Below are 25,891 nucleotides of genomic sequence, written 5' to 3'. Positions count from 1 at the left end.
AATAAATAAATAAATAAAATCCCAGGAGCGGAATGAGAGCCCGCTGTTAGCCCCAGCTCCTGCCAACCTAGCAGTTCGAAAACATGCAAATGTGAGTAGATTAATAGGTACCGCTCCGGCGGGAAGGTAACGGCGCTCCCTGCAGTCATGCCGGCCACATGACCTTGGAGGTGTCTATGGACAATGCCGGCTTTTCGGCCTAGAAATGGAGATGAGCACCAACCCCCAGAGTCGGTCACAACTGGACTTAACTCCAAGGGAAACCTTTACGTTTACCTTTATGAGTTAAAATAATTAAGACCATTAAACATAAAGCATAAGCAACGTTTAAACATTAAGACATAGAATTGAAACCTCCTAGTATAAACATTAAAATTGTTATTTCCTTATGCTTCATTTAGGCCCTCCCTCAAGTCCAAAGTCTCCCTGTTTCTGCATCCATTCTTAAAGCTCTTCTCTGTGATTAAGTGAAGCTCCACTTAGGCCCTTCCCACCTCAAGAGTACAAATGTATCCTGTGGTGACAAAACTCAACAGGCAGTGGAGAACCTCCCAATTTGAATACCCCCAAATTTTAATTTAAAAAAAAAAACCTGACCCCTAACACAGCAATTTTGCTTTTCTCCTTTTTCACAACTTTCTCTCAAAAGCCGAAAATAGATTAAAACCCAAACTGGAACTGATGTCATGACATTTCTCATTCTGTGTAAATGCACCCACATAGCCTGATAGGAGGACTAACTCTTGGCCCTAGGGCAGTAGCCCACCTCCGACTAGAATATTGGTTTAAAATAAGTCCTGAAATGGTAGTTTTTCCCATAATTCTGTGGCAGAATTATGTTATCCTTAAAGCAAATGAACTACTTTCAGTTTCTATTTTAAAGCACAGCTGATTGAAGCGGTTTTCTTTCGTCAGGACTTGAGTTCAGGGGCACACAGAGTACCAAAGGGCTGTTATATCCTTAACAGGATAAGAGCTAATAATCTTCTGCACTCTGCAAATCAAACTATATGGCCGTGCTACTAATCATGGTTTGACAATAAAGTAGTCAAGGTGCTAGATTTCTTCAAAGTATAGTAAGTTGTACAACTATTTGAAGAAGTAGAACACTTAAAAGTATTTGCGGGGTGAGCTCCTGCTGTTAGCCCAAGCTTCTGCCAACCTAGCAGTTTGAAAACATGCAAATGTGAATAGATCAATAGGTAACGCTCCGGTGGAAAGGTAATGGCACTCCATGCAGTCATACTGGCCACATGACCTTGGAGGTGTCTGCAGACAACACCGGCTCTTTGGCTTAGAAATGGAGATGAGCACCAACCCTCAGAGTCGAATATGGCTAGATTTAATGTTGGGAAAACCTTTACCTTATGGATATGGGAGACATGGATTTTTAATCCTTATTCAGCCATGGAATCTACTGAGTAACCTTGGATAAGGCAAAGGTCTTCTCTGAATGTATTTTGCCAGCATTACCCTATGGTAGGATTATTATAACGTGGCATCATTGTGAAAGCATATAAAAACAAAGGGCAGCAAGCACCTGGTTCCCGAGTCTTAGTGTGGCATAGTGGTTTGTATTTTGGACTAGCACTCCAAAGGGTGGGTTTGAATCATTCATGGAAGCTCATTGCATGGCCTTGGGCAACTCACACTTTCTTGGCCAAAGAAAGTCAGTAGCAAGCATCCTCTGAAGAAAATCTTATGACAGAGCTTTCCAAACATTCATGCAGGTGACACACCTTTTCAGACATGCACCATTTCGTTACACAGTGATTCAGTTTTACTAGTAAACCAAGCCATTAAAAGAGATACGGACACATACATAAATTGTAATAATAAAACGTATAGGACATATCTCATGAAAACCTTTCTCACACACACACACACACACACACACACATGTATGATGTATTTCTTATTTCACATAGACCCGGAAGTTTCTCATGACCTACCTACCATAGCAGCTGGCACACAAACGTGTCTTGAATACAGTTTGGAAAGTTATGCCTTACTGTTTCAGCATAGGTTGGAGTCACAGCTACTATAAACATTTTATAAAAATGTATTGTATGTTTTTTCAGTTTTCACCAAACTTCAGAGGAAGTTTGCTATTGATTTTTCTTTGGCTGAGAAAATGTGATTTGCCCAAGTGGGTTTCCATGGCTGAGTGGAGATTCAAACCTGTCTTTTGGAGAGTTAGTTCAAAATATAAACTGCTGTGCCATACTGGTTCTAAAACTAAGACTCAGGTACCAGACACTTTCTGCCCTTTGTAATTGGCTCTTAGGATGCTCTGTGTTTCAGCAGTCCTATGCAATTTTCCTAGTTTTGCACAGATACTGTTTTCCATTGCTGCCAAATGTCCATGTTTTTATCTCTTAGCTATACATTGTTCCCAGGTATAGAGTTGTTATTCATAAAATTAATCAGTTAATAATTAAGAGCATTGTGGCAAAAATAATAAAGTGTTGATGTTCCTTCCCCAATTTTCACATCTCTTTCCTTAGAGTCTAATCCTTCTTTATGTATGGCATGTTCACTGTTTGACATGTTCATACAAGTTAAGCAGATAGGGTAAAAATGTAACTTTGCCTGACCCTGTTGCCAATTGGAAATAATTATGTATCTCCGTATGCCAAGACGACTGTAGACCCATGTCTTGACAGTCAGGATAATCAAATCTTGTGGTACACTCACTTCCATAGTTTTTCATGATCTTTATTCTCTACACAATCAAAGGCTTTGCTATCATGTATCAAATGCAGGCTAATTTTCTTCTGAAATTCTTCTGTGTACTCCATTAGCCATCATGTGTTCTCAATATGAATTCTAGTGTCTTCTGTTCCTGAACACATTCTGTTCTTCTGGTATTTCTTAATCCGCATATGCTAAAAGTACTTGTAGAACTTTTAACAAAAGTTTGCTTGTCTTGGAAATTAATGCAGTGGTCCTGTTGTTACTTCAATCTTTGGTATCCTTCTTGGGGATTGGAATATATATTGCTGAAGATACAAACTAGTAAAACCTAGAGATGTCTTGGTCTTTCAGAGATTTGTAGATGTTATTATGGGATATGGCTAAGTAAAATAAATAGAGCAAGTTTTTGCATGTTCAGTTTGGTTTGAACAAATGCGTCTGTAGCTGTTTAATGTTCTTTTTGGCTAGAAGTGTCTGGATCCTGATAGTTGTCAAACTAAAAGTACTGCAAGTCCAGACCAAGCAAAGAGTCAGTGAAATGCTAGAAGTGTAATAGCTGTCATTTATTTCACATGCTACTTGAGCAAATCGTAATGGATATCTACACTTACCCATTTGCAGATGTGTATACTGACAATTGAAACTTGCAGCAATAAAAATCTAAAGAACTCAATTAAAGACCCACAATATTATGAATGTTCTGAATGCTAATTTCTTAGCATTAAGTATATACAAGTACACTTTCCGTTTGGAATAGCCATAAAATACTAGTATTACACATTCTGGTATGGATATTGTGCCATATCATACTTTTAAAATATTGATTAAATTAAAAAATGTGTAAGGTAGAAGATTTGTCTAAGTTGCTTTAGGATTCAGTTTGATGATAAACTTATATTGTACAAATTTACAAAAGAAACTTGCAAGAGTTCTTGGGTCCCTAGGTTGGATATTGAACGGCTATTTGCTCACTGTAGGCCAGAGATTTTTTTTGGATTGCTTAAATGTTCAGATGTTGCACTTTTGTGTGTGTGATTGGATTTCAGTTCACTCTGTGTGTGTACTTGTGTGTGTGTTTCTTTAAGTTGCCTGCAGAGTTAAGGTGACCCCATGGATTTTATAGTTTTTTTAAGGCAAGGAATACTTAGAGGAGGTTTGGTGCCACCTTCTTTTGAAATATAGTTTATACCACCTGGGATTCATGGGTGATCTCCCATACGACTACAATATTGTCAAGTGCTTTAGGGAGTCTGTGGTCATTAAATATAGTATTTGAAAGATCATCCCTCAATTCTGGGAACAGAGACAGAAATGTTACAAAACCACTTTCTGGTTTAAATTTTCTTTTTTCTCAAGTCTGTTTTCAGTCATTTTGTTTTTAAGGTAAAGTGCTTAGGGTGTTGGGTGTGTGTGTGTTCAAGGTGTATCTCTTCTTCAGGCAGTAGTTTGGATTTTTTACAAGTAATTTTCCTCCAGAAAATAAATGTGGGTGAATAGTTGGAGATTTTAGAGTTTTTGGAGGACCCAGGAGTGACATCGAGCTCTATAAAGGAGGAGATGCATGTTTTTCACCTGTGTTGTAGGGCAACCAAGACATTTCTACATGCATATGGGAAGAGTTAGTGTGGTATAATATGAGTCACTTCTGAAGTATTAGTTCATCTCACTTCAATTGTGGACTTGCTATGTGACCTTACAAATTAGTGTTCTCTTGTTCAGTCTCTCCTTTCAGTATGGAATTAATGTTGGTGTGTCTTACTCTGTATTTATAAGCCCTGCTGGGGGCTTTGCATTTCTGATATGCTTTATGAAGGTCCCAGGTTCAAATCCCAGGAGCGGAATGAGCACCCGCTGTTAGCCCCAGCTCCTGCCAACCTAGCAGTTCGAAAACATGCAAATGTGAGTAGATCAATAGGTACCGCTCCGGCGGGAAGGTAACGGCGCTCCCTGCAGTCATGCCGGCCACATGACCTTGGAGGTGTCTGGACAACGCCGGCTCTTTGGCTTAGAAATGGAGATGAGCACCAACCCCAGAGTCGGTCACAACTGGACTTAACGTCAGGGGAAACCTTTACCTTACCCTTTATGAAGGCAAGGTAACAACTTTTTTCTAACTGAAGACATTGACTATAATTGATATTCCTGACAGAAAGAGAGATAAAATACCTGAAATACATTATTATGGACAACATGGGTTGTAGTGGACTGGGAAGCTCAGAAGATCCTGCTCACTATGGCCCATTCATTGCTTCTCAGCCTTGTCTCTTTCACAGAAGGAAAATAGATTTTCTGAAAAAATGAGTATTTTACAAAGAACATTAAATGTGAAATGATAATACTGTATGTTTTTATTGAAAAGTTACATTTGTTTTTCTGAAATAATCTGCTCAGTCTACTAAACTCCCTCCTTTGCTTCTTCCCATGTAGATTTTGGATCCCTCTTTGATTTGGAACATGATTTACCAGATGAACTGATCAGCTCCACAGAACTGGGACTTACCAATGGCGGTGACATTAACCAGCTTCCAACTAGCCTTGGTATGGCACAAGATGCTGCTTCTAAACACAAACAGCTGTCTGAACTACTCCGAGCTGGTAGCTCACCAAATCTTAATATGGGAGTTGGTGGTCCAGGCCAGGGCATGGCCACCCAACCTCAACAAAACAATCCTGGAATGGGAATTTTAAACAGTATGGTCAAAAGCCCTATGGCACAGGCTGCATTAACGTCTTCAAACTTGGGAATGGGTGCAAGTGGACCAAATCAAGGTCCATCAACTCAATCCACTGCAGGAATGATGCCAGCAGTAAACAGTCCAGTAACTCAGCCTGGAATGGGAATGAATGCAGGAATAAATGCTGGCATGAATCCTGGTATGTTGACTGCAGGAAATGGACAAGGAATGATGCAGGGACAAGTTATGAATGGTTCAATTGGAGCTGGAAGAGGACGGTCCAACATGTCGTATCCAAACCCAGGAATGGGTAATGCTGGTAACTTGTTGGCTGAGACACTGCAGCAAGGTTCTCCACAAATGGGAGGACAGGCAGGCTTGCGGGGACCTCAGCCTGGTGGAGTAATGAACAAGGTAAGGCAAGAATAATTTGTTGTAGTTAAGCTTTTGAAAGGAAAATGCTTCAAAATATTCCTGGATAATAGAGTTGTTAGAGGCATTCAGTTATGCTATGAATGCATTTTATGAATGTATGTGAGCTTATCAGTGCACAACAAGAAGGAGGTGACACTGTAAGTGGAAGTTACTGTATTTTCAATCAATTGGAAGTGTTTGTGTCTACTCACAGCACATGATACTAAACCAGGGGTCCCCAAACTAAGGCCCGGGGGCCGGATGCGGCCCATCGAACCCATTTATCCGGCCCCCACGGCACAAGGGGGGTTGGGCTAAATGACCCAAGGGGTTTCTTATTCTTTTACAACCATTATTATTATTATTATTATTATTATTATTATTATTGAGGCTGGGTAGCCATCTGTCAGGGGTGCTTTGCTTGTGCTTTTGGTGCACAAAAGCAGAAGGCGATTGGACTAAATGGCCCATGGGGTCTCTTCCAACCCTCTTTATTATTATTATTATTATTATTATTATTATTATTATTATTATTAACATTGAGGCTGGGTGGCCATCTGTCAGGGGTGCTTTGCTTGTGCCTTTGATGCACAAAAGCAGAAGGGGATTGGATTCAATGGCTCAAAGGGTCTCTTCCAACCCTCTTTTTTATTATTGTTGCTGTTGTTAATAATAATTATTATTATTGCTCAGTGGCCAACTATAGTCCGGCCCTCCAACTGTCCGAAGGATCGTGAACTGGCCCCCTGTTTAAAAAGTTTGGGGACCCCTGTACTAAACAAAGCCTTCCACTGATTCCTTACCTGTAAAAGGATTTTGTGTGCGATGATGAAAGTATTAACATCTTTTATCTAGCCTGTCTAACTACACCAAAGGTCAAATATTGCTTTTTGTAAAGAAGGATTGCCACTTATCTCTTTTTTTGTAAGAGTTGCTCCTTATTTAAGGGTAATAAAGCTTGTCCTGTATGAGTATCACAGGATGCTAATAAACCTATAATTACAAGTGTGGTTTAAACACACAAACCACAAATTAAACACCAATTTTTCAGAGGTGGGTTACGAACATGGCCAGTCCCTATACTTTGAATCCTAAATTGAACTGTGTACCTGATTTGAAAGCAGTTAGATTCACCCTCTAATGAAGATTGCTGGCCTGGCTTTGCAAGAGTTGCAGAGGTTCAAGGGTTCTTTGTGATTTGAGATCTCACAAGAAATCCTTCACTCATAAGATGTGGAAGAGTAAGACGACATAATAATGTTATTAGTCCCAAGGAACAAAACTTTAAAGAGCTCTATAGAAAAGAAATGAGTTTGTATTGTTTGTAATGATGTGGTTTGACAAATTTGGTGCAAAAAAGAAAAAACCCATATTGACTGCTCTCTTAAATTAGCCGGGGGGGGGGGGGTTGGGGGGGGGTTGGGTTCTCTAGCTGAGGGGAATAGCATATGTTTTGCACATAAAGGTCCTAGATTCAGTTATTAGCATATATAAATACATAAGTTTTATTTGGAGGAAGTATATTTTTATTGGTAAACTGCTTGGCTTACTGCTGGATAATATTTCTAGGAGACTAGAGTTCAGTTCTCTAGATTTCCATGATAAACTCATTGGGTAACCTTGAACAACTCATATTCTCTCAGGTTTAGAAAAAAAGGGAAACCATTTCTCAATAAAATTTCCAAGAAGATCTGAGGATAGACTTGCCGTAAGTCAGTCAACTCGAAGGCAAGTGATAACAATTTTTCCCTTAGAAATGAAAGATTAAATGTAATGCCAATAATCAAGGAATTTTGTTCAAAAATAAAAAGTATGTAATTAATAGCACTGGCTAACATTCATTTTGAGCCCTGTTTCAAATGTTAGCCCTCTTTCTGGGTATATTTGACCTGCTGATTCCAAAATGGCACAAGTTTTCCCCTATCATTTCTAGTTTTTGAGATACAGAACATATGCCATCTACCAGTTACCATCTGCCCACCCACAGAAAATCAGATAACCCTTTCTAAGAAACTAGAGCTGATGAAGTCTGTCCAATGCAATTTTCTGAATCAGCACCCCAAATAAACCCTGTAGCAGGCCTAAAAACCAAGACATCTGATAATTTGTTTTTTTGGTTTGGACTGTGTAGTTTATAGTTTTGAGACTGCCCATAATCGGAGAGGTCAGTCCAAGCTTGTACATATTTCCTTAAACTTGCAAAAACTCTTCCCTATGGTATAAATTCAGCAGTCAAATATAATACTGGTTAGGGGTTGAGAGTCAGTATGGTATAAAAGCTAGCCTATTGGACTAACAAGGACACCAGGGAATCTGATTCCCAATTCATTATGAATTGCATCTAATACAGGTTGGAAAAACCCTGTATTAGTAGTTTCTGACTCTGGGGGTTGGTGCTCATCTCCATTTCTAAGCCGAAGAGCCGGCGTTGTTTGTAGACACCTCCAGTTGCCATCTGCTTATGCACAGAAAATCATAGAAAATCATGATAACCATATCTAAAAAACTAGAGCTTGTCCAATTTTCTAAATCAGTGCCCCCAATAACGCCCGGAACTGCCCTAATAAAAGGATACCAATAATTCTTCAAAGCTGTTGGAGACATAATACTTCTAATAAATGGAAATGAAGTTTTTAAAAACAATATCTGGTTGAGAAAAGTAAATTTAGAACAAATCTGTACATATTTTAGAAGAGAACAATGAAAGGAACCTCTAGAATACATTTAAATGTATTTGCTGGCAAATGTTCAGATAGGTAAAAAAGTATAATTCATTTTGTACCAAAAGCAAAATTATGTTGCACCCTTTTTTACCTGTTCCCACCCTGGGAGAGCGCGGATGAGCTCCCTCTATCAGCTCCATGAGAGAAGCCTCCCACAAGGATGGTAAAAACATCAAAACATCCGGGCGTCCCCTGGGTAACGTCCTTGCAGATGGCCAATTCTCTCACACCGGAAGTGACTCAGGTTGCTCCTGACATGAAAAAAAAACCCTGTTACATTGAAAGAATAATCTATCTGAATCAATGTTTTATTTTATTTTATTTACTTCATTTCTACCCTGCCTTTCTCACCCAAAGGGACTCAAGGCAGCCTACAACACTCAAGGCAGCTTACAACAACAACAACAACAATAATAATAATAATAAGCCTTTATATACTGCTCCATCTCCTTGAGAGGACTGAGGGCAGTTTCTAACATTTGTGCAAGAAACAGTCAATAGTCAAAACATCATACAGTAGCATAAACATAGCAAACATAATAAAAACGTCATAAGACAACAGTAAAAAAAGTTCAATTAAACTATTAAATTAAATTAAAAATAGATATAGTCAATTATAAGGGATAAATAAAGACTTGTACATCAGCATATCATAGGGCCTGGGGGTGAATAGTGTACAGAGTAGGGTCAACATGCTATACCACTTACATGTGGAGGCACTTTATATTGGTGTTTAAGGAATGAGTTTCATTGACAGGGTTGTAACAGATGTATTTCTTAGGTCTCACAGTAATGTGTTAATAAACCAGAAATGGAATTGAACTCCTTGTGTAGGCTGAGGAACATTGGCAGAAAACAAAATATTATCTTTTAGGTGTTTTTCCCATATATTGTCCTTATACATAACTGGAATAGTTTTTTAAATTTCCAAATAGAATAAAGAAGTCCTTTCCACATGTATGGGTATAGCATTGGCTAGCCTAGTTCTAGGTAACAATTGGAATTTGATTTAATACCTTTAGACCCAATGAAGGCTCTGTGAAAAAGTGCTTCCTCTCTCATAAATTGGGTCATTCTTTCCCTATCTATTGCAGCCTTCCACATATGTTCAATTGCGTGTTTTGCAGCTTTCCAAGGCTTTCAAGAGATTTTTTTTTGGTAAGGGAGGGGAACAGTGAACATGGATGCCTCAAGTTATGTGAATTGGAACATTTTCGGTTTGGAATAGAATTAAGTGTATACTTTGAATTTCTCAATCCTGGCCCTGTGCATTTTGGTTTGTTGTAAGTATTAGATGGAGGATGATTGGGAACTGTTCCTTTAAGCCTGAAAATTGCTGTATTTGTGCTTAATTGCATAACTGAATTTGAAAAATATTGTTGTGTTTGGGAAAAACTGCATGTGATGGACACCGTTTTAAGGATGTGTCTGCTTTCTGCACACAAGGAGATGCCTTTTTTATAGTGTCTTCTGTAATACAGGCATAAAATGATCGAAAAACTAAAATTTATTTTCACGTAATTTATTTTTTACACATTAAGTATGACTCCATTTCTTTGAGACCAGTACCTGCAGTTTCATTTGGCCACATCTGACAAAAATGGCCTCTCTATGCATTTCCTAGATCCTCTAGTACAGTGGTTCTCAACCTGGGGGTCCCCAGATGTTTTTGGCCTACAACTCTCAAAAATCCTAGCCAGTTTACCAGCTGTTACGATTTCTAGAAGTTGAAGACCAAAAACATCTGGGGACTACAGGTTGAACTACTGCTCTAGTATGACTCTATTGTATTTTTCTGTTGGAAGTCGATCATAAAGTCATGCTGGAAGCCTAGCAATGCTTAGAGAGGTGTCTCCTCTATGCATTTCTTAGGTTCTCTAGACTATACTATGATATGCTTCCTCCAGAAGTCGTTCATTCAGTTATTATCAAACTGTATCTCCCACAGATATGGTGAGTGTAGTAAATGTAGATTTACAGCCCAGTACTGTGCATTTTTCTCAAGGTAGTTCCATTGAAAGCAGCACAGATGTTTGTAAAAAGTGTACAGGAGATGATTATCTTAATAAAATTGATCAATTAATTATATGTGATTTTTTAAATCAGTGGTTAGCAAAGCCATGTTGTTGTGTGCCTTCAAGTCATTTCCAACTTACGGTAGGCTGTTAGGAATTGTGGGAGTTGAAGTCCAAAACACCTGGAGGGCCAAAGTTTGCCCATGCCTACCCTAAGGTGAATTTTGGGTTTCTCAACAAAATTTGTTTAGAGGAGGTTTGTCTTTTCCCTGCTCTGTAGCTGAGAGTGTGTCACCTGCTCAGAGTCACCCAGTGGGTTTTCTATGGCTGAGCAGGCATACAAACCTTGGACTATAGATTTATTGTCTAGTGCTTAAATCACTACACCATACTGATCTTATAACATAGCCTATAGTGTAGCACAGTAAATATGAAAGGGGTTGTTTATAGTTAGTTTCTGGTTTAGAATTGGGTAGTAAAGAAAGTTGGTGCTTAACACATCTTTTAGATGCAATTTATCACTGTTGTTGGATTGGCAGAAAGGGAAACATTTTGGTTTTAGTTTTATGTCATTTGGACACAAAGTTTCTTTCAAAGCCTGTTAGAGAAGAAACGTGAAATGGAGGCTAATATTCTATAGTGCATTCAGTAAGATTGGCAGAAAGCCCAGGTTTCACTTTTTTGAGGTGGAATTGGTACAAGCTGACAGCAGATGTGTTTGATCTATGTTTCTCTCCAACCATCTGCCCTTAATAACTTCCAAGTCTAGAAAAAAATGGGCAGGAAACTAGAGATTTTTTTTTATTCTGTCATACTTTGGTAGTGTAAGCAGTTATAGCTTAGTTATCGTTAGGCAGGGTAGAAATGAAGTAAATAAAATAAAATAAAACTGTTTGCATGAAAAATTGCTTCTTTTAGCTAGTGCCACAAAAGTTGTGGTTAGAACATTTTGCACACTGCCCTTATTTTCACCCTTAAGAGTGGTCCTTTCTACATTTGATGGATTTCAAATCCTTACATCTCCAGCCACTATGGCTATGCTGGTTGGGATTACCTGGAAATGTTATCTCACATCTTTGTGATGTTTGAATCCAAAAGGTATCAAATCCTAAAAGAATGAGTTATAGGCAGAAGCACATGTTAGCTAGAAGTAGAATATTATGTACAGATCAGACTTATCAAAATGTTATCAAATCACTTTGATACAGGCCTTGGGAAATTGCATTTAATAGCAAGAGAATGCATATTAGCCCTTTTTTTAATTCCTGTAAAATCTGTTCATTTTGGAGTAGTAATTTTTTTACAAAATTATCAAGTAGCAATTTCTAATTAATTGCTCTAGTAATTTTACATAATTTAAAAATAAAACATGAGTAGTTGTTTTTTATTTTATTGTTTGGATAATTGTAGTTTTCCAGTATAGCAAGAATGGAGAAAATACAACTTTCCAAAATCATTTCTCCCTGAGACTCCCCATAGCTGATACTTTTTGTGGAGGTAAAAAAAAATGGTAGCATCAAAATGGCCACTAGTGGCAGCTAGACTTGTCCATTTTGCTTTCATCCTCTTGCCTTTTTGCTCCATGGTCTCTTTTTTTGCCAAACCATCTGCTTTTTCTACCCCCTTCATGTATTCTGATGTATGGACCTGGAATAAACAAAGGGGGTACAAAACCACCTTCCAAATTTGGTACTAACCCAAATCCAACATCCTTGTGGAGTGCTTTTGGAGTTTTTAGGGGCTGATTTCTTTTTACCCTTAAGGATGCAGGCAGCTTCCCATTGAGATTTATACATCAGTGTCTCCTACTAGTGAAATAGAGCATGGATGAAGAACGATAGTTTGGGTGAAATGACATCAGCTTTGTACCAGGTTTGTGGCCAAAAGTGGTTAGGTAACTACCTTCTTTTTTACCCTAGCTTTTCTTATAGCCATGCTGGAATTAAGATTTTAGGGAAAACTCTCTTTGATACTTACTTTCAATGTTAGCAGGGAGGATCACAGGTAAGGTAAGGTTTAATTATTCTTAGCACAGCGATGGCATCTGTTCCCTTTGAAAATCCTTTCTACATTATTTTTCATGTCATGGGAAGCTTTTTTTGAAGTCTGATTGCTGCTAGGTGTGGTATAGGTAGGAAAAATAGTAATGGGCCAAACAGAGAGACTCTGTGGGTGCACATATTTTGTGGGATCCCAGTTTATGAACTATGAGTATAGTAGAAGTAAATTCTGGTACAACTAATGAGTATGGGAATTATGAAGATTAGAACTCAGGAACATTATCTCATTTATGCAAAGGAACATATATCAAGAGTAGCCCATGTGCTTTGCATGTTGAAGAACCAAGTTTCAAATCTCGGCATTTTAGTTTCTTGTCTGGAATCTAAGGCAAGTAGTAATTGATATAGACAGTACAGAGCATACTATATCAGTTGTCTGATGCATCTTCCATTTCACATTTTATTCAGAAGCATTATTCTATTGCAGCCTTCTCCAATTTGATATCCTCTGCAATTCCCATAATCTCTAATCGGTATGGCCAGTGGTCAGGAAGTTGTAGTAAAAATTAAAAAAAAAAACAGATTAGGGAAGGTTGATTTAATATATTGCTTAAACTTCCTCTACTGAGGAGAGCAGTTATTCACTCTTAGTTTGCAGTTGGCACAATAAAGTGATTTAGTTCTAGTTTGTTTGTTTTTTTGTAGAAAAGTAAAAAATGGATTTTGGCTGATATGTGGACTTCATTTTTTTTTACATAGGTTAACATTCACTGCTTTTACTCTTCATTTAGTAGAAGTGTGAGAAACAAGGAATTGATGATCCAAAACATAATGAAGATTGTTTCAGTTATGAATTTAATATATAGTTGATCTTTACAAGAGGGGAGACTTTTTATTTTGCAAACATGATGCTTTTTATTGGGGTATCCTTGCATTTTAGATTGCTGACTCTGGGCTCAGTTATATTTCAAAAGGTTTTGAACTTAAAATGTTGATATGGAAACCAAAACATTTCTATATAATAAGTCTTAACACTCTTCCAAGATTACTGTTATTGTGTAGTGTACTTTCACACATTTGTGGAGTTAGAAATATAAGAGAGTGCTAGATAGTAGATGAAACAGTGACAAATATTGGATAAAAGCAATCATGCAGTCCATTGGTTACTATGTTGAATGTTTAAGGTAAAAATTGTTTTGATTGATATATTTGTGAATTAAAACACAGGCAGATGTTGCAGTGTTGCTCCTTGTTTGGAATTGTTGTATTAGTAGATCTACCTTGCTTTGTAAAAAAACAAAACAAAAACAGCTAAACATTGCAATATTTGTGTTATCTGATATACTTCAGGTAGCCATTATAGTACTAGTGAAAAAGTGCTAAAAGGCAACTTAACCTACAATCATAGAAGTTTTCATTTTACCAGTAGAGGAATACTTGCTCAGTTGACTGAATAGACAATTAGGGTGAAAGCCACTTTTTGCTGCAGATGCTCATGTCTCCCTCCATCCAAGTACTTTCTGAATTATAGAAGCAGTCATAGCAAAGTTGACAATCCTCTACATGGAATCCTTATGCTTGTGAACAGCACTGTTTGAACCTCTTTGGTTCTTGAGTAATGACCAGTTAAAATGCTTTAATTGATGAGGCCTGTCACACATTTGTCTCACAAGTTCAGTCTTGATTTACTATGAAACAGTGAAATCACAGTTAAAGTGCTTGAAATTATAGTAATGCTAAACAATACAAATGTACAGCGGACCCTTAATATCTTTTGGGATTTGATTCCATGGCTTCTCATGGATACTGAAGTCTTATTCCGCAAAAAAGGTGCCTCCACTGAAACTTTATCCTTGTTTCCATGACAACCCCAAATTGTCAAAATCCAATTTTCACAGAGACAGAAACTGAAGTGAAATCTTCAGAACAGGGGCACAGACAGCAACAAAACAAACATTACAGGGGTGTTAACCCTTCCCTGTGCTATCCAAAACTACAAACTGATTTGGAATTACACTACAAATGCACCAGTGGAGGCACCTTTTTCCCCAGGACTTACATATAAATAAAATTTAAGAACAAACCTACAGAACCTATCTTGCTCGTAACCTGGGGACTACCTGTAGGCATATAAAACTAGACTGCGATGTTTCAAGCCGCTTGATTATTGGTGTGCATGTTTTGATTTCCTTTAATACTGGAGAAAACTCCTGCCTACAGTTTTTAGGCTAGGCTGTATGATATATTAGTATTTGAAGGTCTTAAGTTCAAGTTACAAAAAGAGCCACTGTATAATTTCAACTGAGAGTGAATCAGAGCAAATTGAATAGTATAGTTAGAAGCCAAAATGTGACTTCTGTTTTCCACTAGTAAGAAAGGTGAGGAATTTGATTCTTATATCTTTAAAACTGAATAATCAAAGCCAGCACTTCAAATTATTATTGTTACTCAAAACTCCCTGTCTTAAATTTCTTTCAGCTTTCTAGCAGTGGGAACTTACTATACTACCTGCTCCACACTACATAGGGAATATTGCATTGTGTAGATTTTTCAAAGTACAGTACTAGTAACTATTTTAATCTTTTGGCAGCAAAATTGAATAGTAGAACAATAAGTAATAATATACAGTATTGGAGTTATAATTAAGATATATATTGACCTCTTTTATCTTAACTACACATTTATTTGGTCAATGGAACTTGTTAGTAATTAATGTGAATGAAGGATTATTAGAATTGTAACTAGAAACGACCTGTGATTCAGACATACTTTAAAAGCTTGTGTTTGCTGAAAGTGAGATCTCCACTTAAAATAGATTGTGGCTAATGAGCATATCTCAAAATTTTCAGTGTAGAATTCTTGTTATTTCAAATGTTTTGCAGCTAGATAACATGAGGTAGTGTTACACCCTAGGTAGTTTAGATCTGATTAAAATCAACACATATAATGTAAAATCTTAGTGTACAAATATCTCTTTAAAATTTATTATCTATATTTATAATATTAAAATCTATTTGAAGCATACACTAAAAGCCATAGTTGTCTATTCAGTTTCATAGAGGACATAGAGAAGATTTGTTGGTTTTAAATCTGTTTAAGGAATGATGGGTCATGCATCTATATCTATATACACATAATGAAAGTGAAAATCTGTATATTTGTATGTGGCACACAGACAGCCTCTGGCCGCCACAAACAAGCTATAGTTCCCAGTGCTGAGGAGCCACCAAGTCACTCCCTCCCAGGACATTGCAGGTTATAGCTAGCACATTCCAGTGTTTCTTTCTCTTCTGTTTGCATGACCCCACCCACTTCCTCTCCCTTAACCCTTTCCTACCCTTTCTTATAGCAGGCAGAGGCATTGATCAGCAACAGAACATACTGGAGAGGTTTGAGGAGAATTCACCATGATTTATAGGAGTTGTAGGGACTAGGATGTATAGTTCACCTGCAATCTAAGAGCACTCTGAACCATAACAACGATGAACCTGGAACGAACTTAGCACACAGAACCCCCATGACCAACAAAAATACTGGAAGTCTTTGGGGAAAATTCACCTTGAATTGGGGAAGTTGTAGTTTACCTACATCCAGAGAACACTGTGAACCCAAACATCTATGAATCTGGACCCAACTTGACACACATGCCTGATATGCTGAAATTTGATTACTGGGGGGGGGTTTGGGGGGAACTGAACTTACTTTCCGGCAGTTGTAGTTCACCCACAACCAGGGAAACTGTGACCTCCACTGCTTATGGACCTGGACCAAACTCGGCACACAGAACCCCTATGACTAACTCAACCTACTGGAGTGGTTTGAGGAGACTGACTCACCATAGTGGGAGTTGTAGTTCACCCTACAGCCAGAGAGCACACTGAACCCCAGCTATAATGCATCTAGAGAGCAAACTTGCCCAACAGAACAAACCTTAACTGCTGATGGAGTTTCTTAGGTTATCCTGTTGTAGTTAATTCACAACCTTATGCATTTTGTACAATTAAAAATTGACCTTTTTCAAATAACCTGAGCAACGCCGGGTACCCAAGCTAGTCCTAAATAGAATGCAAGAGATTGTTTTACTTATTAGGGTTGAAGGTCTTCCATTTTGAGAAGGGCCATAGCTCAAAGGTAAACACTTGCCTTGAATTCAGAGCTTCAAGTTGAATCATTAACATTTCTGGGGTCTATTTGAGATCCTGGAGAACCCTTTCTGTCAGTGTGGATAATGCTGATCTATATGAACCAGTTAACTATTGTCTGTTTATAAAACCCCTTTATTAAGAGTTTGATATGATGATGTGTCAAGTTGTCTCCTTGTGCAGAGCCACAGCTGGCTTCTTCAGCTTGGAGATGAAGACAGAAGGAGGAAATAGTTGTTGACTTGTTTTGGAGATACAGCAACCAAGACCAGCCATATTTGGGGGATTCTGAAGGTTATATTTTTAAATGACTATGCAAGTAGTCTGCACATTTAACATAAATACGGAGATTTTCCAATTTTGTTAAAGATATTAAAATACGGTATTTTCAGAATTGGGAGAAGAGTGAGAAATATCTGGCTGAGAACTATATCGTATTTATGCTTTCCTCCTCCACGCCAGCCCAATGATCATTGTTTGACGACATAACCAACCCACACTGTTTCATGAACTCCAGTTGGCTGTTGTAAATTAATGTGGATGTTTGTTTAGATTTTATGTTATTATATAATTTTGTTTGACTACGTGTAGTTTAATTTACTGTTGTTAGGCTTTAATTTGATGTTAGGTTTTAATGTTATTTTCATATGTGGGGTTTCTCTGGGATTTTATGTCAGTATTTGTTTGTTTTATGGAGGCATTGAATGTTTGCCATTGTAATGTTGGAATTCGCCCTGAGTCCCCTTGGGAAGATAGGGCGGAATACAAATAAAGTATTATTATTATTATTAATAATAATAATAATAATAATAATAATAATATTAATATATGTGTGTGTGAGTGTATTAGTCTTACATAAAATGTTTTATTTTACATAGTTTTTAGTAATTATTTTGTGGAAGTAAATATTCAACTGTATTGTCTTGAATATTTTATTTTTAATTATAAAATAAAATGTTTCAGTAACAATTTTTTCATTTTTCTGGGGGGAAATGGCTGAAGAGGAAAAAAAGTTCTGATTTCCATCATATTTTTCCATTTATTTTCTGGCCTTCATATCTCTATTAGGGACCATTGAAGATCCACTATACTCTGTGGTGGTAATTTACTATCTTGTTTTACTATACTGTTTAATATTCATTTAAAATTCTGTTAAAACTTAATTTTATAATTTCAGATCATGAACAGCAAAAAATGATTGTGTGTGTGTGTGGGGGGGGGGGAATAATGTGTATCTCAGTAAATTGCAGTGCATCTAGAAAACATGAACATTGATTGGACTTCAGAGTAGACCCAATTGATCAATGGTAAGACAACGGTCACACGTCTAGTGAGGACTGGCAGTTTGATTTTGCCTTGGTTTCCAAGTGAATGGCTTTGCTTAGTTGTGTTATGAATAAAATATTTTAAGTGGAATGTAGTTAATAAAAGGTAAAACTTAGAATTGAAAGGACACGGCACAAGAAAATGAACTGGGGAGAGAAAGAAGAAAAACAAAAATTGGTTTAATCATAAAACTGAAAATGGTGCTTGGCTTTACATTCTTTCAGAGATATGTTCTTTTGTGAAGTTATCAAACAATCAAATATAAACATCAGCTAGAAATAGAATCTGAGATCTGGAAGAACATCTTCAAATAATGCTTGTTTAAAATAAAGGAAAATTAAAATATTGATAATTATAGTACTGAATAGTGGCAAATATTTCTTTATTATTAGTTAGATTGGCATATAAGTCCGTCTAGGGAGGAGGCAAAGCTCTTAAAGTAAATATGCAGGTCAAGATTTTTGCTGCCTACAGTTTACTGAAACTTTATTCCTTGTACCAAAACAGTTGTTACCTGTAGAATGTTCTGTTAGATGAACCAAATGGAAAATGGAAATCTCTATAAACAACTGTTATTTCTTCACTTCTAGATGGGAATGATGAACAACCCCAGTCCTTATGTCCCACCATACAGCCAGAACACTGGACAACCAATTGGAGCCAGTGGGCTTGGTCCTCAGATGCAGAATAAGCCGGTATTACCTAACAGCTTGCCTCAGTTCCCAATGGACAAGAAGCCAGTGCCTGGTTCAGTAATGCCTAACATGGTAAGCAGTAATTCTTGCATCAAGCTGTTGCATAAATTATTTAGGATTCTCCATTGTCTCTTTCGTGTAACTTGTGTAATATGCTATTAATTGCTTCTGATTGGGAGCTATTATGGCTTGAGCATACTTTTTTTTTCACAAGTGGCTTTGACGTTTTTATGTTTTAATATGTGACTAAAAATTTACAAAATGAAACCTATTTTGTGGCCAGTTCAAAAATATTTATTTACACAAACTAAAAAAAATGGTTGTGTACATCTGCACCTTATGCAAAAGACTTAGGCGGGATCAACACTGCCATATATCCCAGGATCTGATCCCAGATTATCTTCTTATCCCAGATTATGTAGCAGTGGAGACTCATATAATTCAGTTCAAAGCAGATAATCTGAGATCAGATCCTGGGATATAGGGCAGTGTAGATCCAGCCAAAGTAGTCCCTTATTTTTCCAGTGAAGTTTTGTCTATTGCTTTCCCTTTTGGGTGCCCTGCTTCCCAGTTTTCACGATACAGCATCCAGCAATAATCCCGTAGCATATTAAAGTTCAAATAACTTTCTTACACTTTTTCCATATCCGTAATGTCTTGATGGATACGATCCCCTTGTTTCTGTATTACTGCACCTAGATTTTCTGCAGAAAAATCCAAGTCTGTATTCACCAACATTGAGCATCCCAAAGCTTTGAATTTTTTAAACATGTTTTTAAGAAGTGCTTAGTCTGAGTTGTTATTATTCCCAAGAAACCTAGCAACCACACTTTTGAATGAACCCAAGCCTCTGTTTTGAGTTATCTCAGACAATAAATTTTTCTCCGAGAGCAATCTTTTAATGTCTATTCTGATCTTCTTTCTCTTCAGTGTTTTTACTCCCAGTTTGATTCTTTGCTCTGCAGTCTCATTCACAAAGGAAATTTTTGAGAATAGTATATCCGCACCATGCACAATACCTTAACATCTCCACCAGTCATGACCATTATATTTTATCTTTGTGAGAACCAATTTCAAATTCTCATACTTTTCTTTGAGATGTACCAAATGACCCACAAGTACAGAGGCAGAGTTGTTCCCATTTTGCAAAAGAACATATTTTGTACTTCTTTTAGAAGAATGGATGAAAAGTCTACATTTATTTGCTTTTAGTCAGTATCACATTTCTATATCCAACTATCAATATCACTACAACAAACTAGATCACCTTCCTGTGAAAAGTAGAGAGTAAACTTTTCTCTGCTTCTATACAAATATACTTCAGCTGCTATTTTTTTAAATCTCAAACCGAAGAGTTCACCAGAATCTTCAGATAATCCCAAATCTCTCATTAAATTGTTTAGTTCAGATTTGGTGCATAACTTGGGGTTTTGACATACCATGTCACATTGAATTTTTTCATGATATATATCAGAAACAGCATTACTGGAAGAACCTTCCAATGTTCTGGTGGAAGCATAACTGGAATTTCTGGATGTGAGAAACAGTTGATAGAAGATTTGTATAGAAAATGGTGTTGGGGAGATGGGGAGATGGTGGCGGGGTATAAATAAAGTTTTATTATTATTTATTATTTATTATTATTATTTCTAGTTATAGCCAGCATCATGAGAGCAAAAATATCCATTGTCAGGTTAATTTCTTGGCTCCCTCCATCTCATTGGTACACCAAATCTGAATGTTTTCTTTTGCCTTTAAACCACTTCCTTAGACCATTCATGCTAATAAAACAAACTTAGTATTTAGCCCATCCCTGGGTTGTCTCCCCATTTCTCTGATATGCTTTCCTGATAAAAGGTGTCTTTGATATTTCTTATTCTGTCCCCCTTTTTAGTGACATCTACATCTGAACATGTGGGTGTACGTTTGTATGTGTGTTTGTATCTGCAAGTTGCCTGTTACTTTATGTCATTCCCATGAATTTTGTTGGATTTTCTTTGACATCACTCCAAATACAGGTGTTTCAAAATATCATCCTCTCCGTCATATTATCAAGACTATAATTACTGACGATATCATGGTTTACAAGCCATAACGTACCACCATTCGCATCAGCTTCAGTGTCTGTCCCATTGTGCCATGTATTCACCATCTGTCCCAACCTCCTTGTGTCAATCGTCATCATTATCATCATCATCATCATCATTATGTTCACTATGTTTATTTTATACCCAGCTTTTTTCTCCACAAAGGAGTCTCAAAGTGGTTTACATTAAAAGCATTTCAATACAATTTAAAATCTATAAATATACATACATTAAAACAGAATTAAATATCAATTGTATCAAAAATTCACAGTTAAAATCCATAAAAATTGATTAAAAACATTCAAAGCTATCACAGCACACCCTGACTTGATTTTAAAAACCTTCCTTGCTCTTCTCCTCTGGCCCTGTCTGTTGATCATCCGTCCACAGATCCATTGGTTCTGTCTGATCAATCTTTGATCCCTTTTTATTATTTACTGGCTTGGGAACCTGGCGATGCCCGGGTTGTTTGAAAAAGGCATTATTTGCCTTTGATTGTTAGGTATTCTCAGTTTGGAGTGGGTAAACTACAATTCCCAGAATCGTGGGTCAATCTTCCCCAAACCCTACCAGTATTCAAAGTTGGCCATTTAGGATCTGTGTACCAAGTGTGATCCAGATCTGTCGTTGGTTGGTCATCACCTGGCTTCAGTGCTCTCTGGATGGGGGTGAAGTACTACAACTCCCAGATTCCAGGGGCAATTGTCCCGAAGCATCTGTCATTGGCTGGACTCAGTGCTCTTTGGATACAGGCGAACTCCAACTCCCAAAATCAAGGCCCATTCCCACAAACCCCTGCAATATGTTCAGTTGATCATGAGGCTTCTCTGTGCAAAGTTTGGTCCCGGTCCATTGTCGGTAGGGGCCACTGTTTCTCTGGATGTAGGTGAACTATAACTCCCTTTTCCCCAAACTGGTCCAATATGTTCTGTTGGTTATGGGGACTCTGTGTGCCAAGTGTGGTCCTGGTCCATCATCGGTGGGATTTGATTGAAGGTGAACTATAAATCCCAGTACCTACTACTCCCAAATGTCCAGGCCAATTCCCCTCCAAACCCACCCGTATTCAAATCTGGGCATATCGGGTATTCATGGCAAGTGTGGTCCAGACCCATCATTGTTTGGGTTTATATCATTCTGAGTGTAGGTGAACTACAACTCCTCTAAATTCCCCAGTAGGAGTCACAGTGCTCTGACTTGATGCAGGGTGAACTACAACTTCCACCATGTGGAGTCAATCCCCCAAACTCCTCCTCTGCTGTGTTTGTTCTGCAGACAGATTTGAAAGGGAAGGGCAGCAAATTTCACACCAATGGAGAACCTTGGGATGCCTGCCTGTGGTGAAGGAAAATGCAAAATCCTGGATGAAATTGCCCCCAAATGAAAGCATTCCTTGGTTGGTGGGCCGTAGTGTTTGGGAAGAACACTGGCAGGGTTCATGGTACTCACTGTAACCGCAATGTCAGTGGACGGGAGTGACTTGTTGGCATCTCAGCAATGGGAACTACAGCCTGTTTGTAGAGGCTGGAGGCTGTCTGTGTGAGCGGACACCCGTGCCACATAGACACATACGGGTTTTCACTTTTATTATGGACTAGCTTGGGAATCTGTCAGTATCTACAGCAGGCTATGTTGAGTCTGTGCAAAGTTTGGTCCAGATCCGTCATTGGCTGGGTTCGGTGCTCTTTGGATGCATGTGAAGTACAACTCCCAAAATCAAGGCCCATTCCCAAAAACCCCTGCAGTATGTTCAGTTGGTCATGAGGCTTCTCTGTGCAAAGTTTGTTCCCAGTTCATTGTTGGTGGGGGCCACTGTTTCTCTGGATGCAGGTGAACTATAACCCCCCCCCTTCCCCCAGACTTGTCCAGTATGTTCTGTTGGTTATGGGGGCTCTGTTCCAGATTTGGTCCCAGTCCATCATCGGTGGGTTTCGGAGTACTCATTCATTGCAGGTGAACTATACATCCCAGTACTTACAACTCCCAAATGTCGAGGCCAGTTCCCCTCAAAACCCATCAGTATTCAAATTTGGGCATATCGGGTATGCATGCCAAGTTTGGTCAGATCCATCATTGATTGGATTCATAGTACGTTCAGGCTGTAGGTGAACAACTCTCTCAGTGGGAGTCACAGTTCTCTGACTTGATGCAGGGTGAACAACTTCCATAATGTGGAATCAATCCCCCAAACTTCTCCAATCTGTTCAGTTGGTGCTCAGTTCTGCTCTGTTTGTTATGCAGACAGATTTGAAAGGGAGAGGCAGTGGGCGGGGTCATGCAAATTCCACACCAATGGAGAACCCTGGGATACCTGCCTGTGGTGGAGGAAAATGCACAATCTAGAATGAAATGGTCCCCAAATGAAAGCATTCCTTGGGTGGTGGGCAGTAGTGTTTGGGAAGGACATTGGCAGTATTTGGGCTACATGTTCATGGCGCTCACTGTAACCGCAATATCAGTGGACGGAAGTGACTTGGTGGATCCTTAGCACTGGAAACTATAGCCTGTTTGTGGAGGCCGGAGGCTGTCTGTGTGAATGGACACCCATGCCACATAGACACATATGGGTTTTCACTTTTATTATAGATATAGATATAGACTAGCAGTGCCCGGCCACGCGTTGCTGTCGCTGATGGGAATCATTTGTTGACCAGGTGGAATAGCAGTGAATAGCCTTGCAGTCTTAAAGTCTGGGTGTTTTCTCCTTACGTGAATCCTTGTTTGGTGAGCTGGAATACAATGGAATAGGTTTGCTGCTTGGAAGGCTGGGTAGTTGCGTTGTAGGGAAATGGTTTTTTAGCCAATTTGAATGGCACTGAATAGCCTCGCTGTTTCAAAGACTGCTTTCTACATAGGGGCATCCTTTCTTGGGCAGGCTGAATGAGACGGAGTAGCCTCATGGCTTGAAACCCTGAGGGTGTACTATGAAGGGGAAATCTTGCTTGGTTAGGTTGAACAGCACTGAATAGCCTTGCTGTTTGGAAGCCTGGTTGTTTCCTGCCTGGGGGAATCCTTTGTTGGGAGGTGTTAGCTGACCCTGTTGGTTTCCTTTCTGGAATTCCCATTTTCAGAGTGTTTTCTTTATGTAATGTCCTGATTTTAGAGATTATATTGTTGCTTCCTGCCTGGCGGAATCCTTTGTTGGGAGGTGTTAACTGGCCCTGTTGGTTTCCTTTCTGGAATTCCCATTTTCAGAATGTTCCTCTTTATTGAATGTCCTGATTTTAGAGATTATATTGTTCTGTATTATTACACCACAGTAATTGTAGATATGATATTTGTTGCCTGAGACAACAGCCAGGTGGCCCCTCTTTTCAATCCCTGGAAGAGAGAGAGAGGCCCAGGCAGCTGAGGCTGGGAAGGGAGGGCCCTCCTCTGAAGAGGGGGAAAGGGGAGGGGGGCTTTAGGACCCTTTAAGACATGGCGGGGGGGGGGGATCTGTTCCCGGCATTGCGGCCACCCCTGCTTCCGCCTTTGGAGGCCTGTATTTTAAAAAAAACTAAACCAAAACATTTAGTTTTGGCGGCCTCCCTCCTTGGGTCTGCAGCGCTTCCCTGCCTTGAGGCCACCCCTTCAGGCCTCTATCTCCAAAAGAAAATAAATTGTTAAAAGAAAAGAAACCTTGGTCCTTGCGGCCTCCCTCCAGCCTGGCTCTTGGGAGGGGAAGGCTCCGGCTCTGGCTCTGGCTCTCTCCTGGCTGGGGCCGCCCTGAGGCCTGCGGGGCACGGAGGAGGCTGCGGTGCTTTTCGTGGGGGGGGAGAGCTTTCTGGAACCCCCCCCCCCCCCGCCTTCGCCTCTGCAGGCCTCAACATCAAAAAAAGAAAAGAAAAAAGAAACCTTGGGGCCTCGTGGCCTCCCTCCGGCTGGCGGGAGTCTGAGGTGGCTCTTGGGGGCGGGCGGCCTCCCTCCGGCCTGTGGCGCATGGAGGAGGCCGCGGTGGGTGGGGGTGGTGGTTTGTTCCATGCCTGCTGGGGCCCCGCCGCGGCCTGACATTGTTTACTCTGCGGCCCCGCCGCGTGGAGGCCCCTCCTCCTCCGACCACCATGGAGCCTTCCAGCCAGGCTGACGGCTGGGGTTTTAAGGCCCTGTGGAGGTTTTTGACGGGATTTTTTATTGTATCAACCTAGAGGCGTGGATGATGGGTAGTATTGTCCAATTTCGAGGTTGGGGGGCCTGTAGTTTAGTTGTTTTGCTCGGTGCTGCGATTCCATCACTCTTTTATATATATATAGATATAGATATAGATTATTATTTTCAGCAGGTCCAACCTCCCAAACATATTGCCTTGGCCAGGAAACCTCTATTTCACTCTACCGTGCCATGGAGTCCCCAGATTTGGAGTTGGTCTCTTGTGTGGTGCCAACTGCAGTTTCCCTTGTTCACCTTTATTGCAGAGTTCGACCCTGCCTCACCAACGGTGGATGTTATATCTTTTGTGGACCTGATGCTTCATATGACTTGGTTCTTCAAGCTACAATCTGAACCTGGAATGCAAGATCCTATCTACTATTGGATCTAGAGTCAGGTGCCATCTCCTGCTCCTCCTCTTTGATATAGTCAAAGAAGATTAGGGAACTACAAGATTACAGAGATGGGTACTGAATGGCTTGCGCAACATCCCAGGCCAAAATATAATAGCAAAGGCCACACACGCAAAATCATCACAAAAATTTCACTCCACACCAGGTGACATGAATGCAAGAAACCTAACATTTTGCAAGTTTTATGTCGTCGACCGTGATTTTTCATATTGCCAATAATAGTCAATGTATAGCTGCTTATCAGCAATTCTTGTGGGGAAAAGCTTTTGCCCTTCTTGAATCATCCTCTCCATGAAGATAGAACGTTTTTCCTCATGTTTCATAATAAGTCACACACTCTTTCCTCTCAGAAGATCACCATTGCCTGATATTTGGCAAATTGTAATGAGAAGACCATAGCTGACTGAGGTCTTCTTCATCTCATCAAGTACACTCTGAAGGTCTTTCACTTTGACAATGCTGGTCTCTTCAACTTTGCAACTGATGAACACCTTGAAGGGCAAACAGAATTAGATCTTCTGCTGGGAAAATTGGATTCCACCTCACTAGCCTGAATCCTGTTTCAGTAGGCTTTCC

At 39.2% G+C, this 25,891-nt stretch overlaps 1 protein-coding gene across 2 annotated transcripts in view; it reads left to right on the top strand.

The window, feature by feature from the left end:
- The window catches only part of ep300 (E1A binding protein p300), an 84,728-nt gene that overhangs the window by 13,510 nt on the left and 45,327 nt on the right, over positions 1 to 25,891 (top strand). For both annotated transcript variants that reach the window (XM_008110739.3, XM_062982891.1), the window contains exons 2-3: positions 5,125 to 5,786; positions 18,583 to 18,759. In XM_008110739.3, the coding sequence (XP_008108946.2) occupies positions 5,125 to 5,786; positions 18,583 to 18,759 (839 nt within the window). The remainder of the gene's footprint in view (positions 1 to 5,124; positions 5,787 to 18,582; positions 18,760 to 25,891) is intronic.

This window comes from Anolis carolinensis, chromosome 5, assembly GCF_035594765.1.
Source record: "Anolis carolinensis isolate JA03-04 chromosome 5, rAnoCar3.1.pri, whole genome shotgun sequence".
In the NCBI taxonomy this organism is placed as follows: Eukaryota; Metazoa; Chordata; class Lepidosauria; order Squamata; family Dactyloidae; genus Anolis; species Anolis carolinensis.
This window is presented reverse-complemented; position numbering and strand designations above follow the sequence as displayed.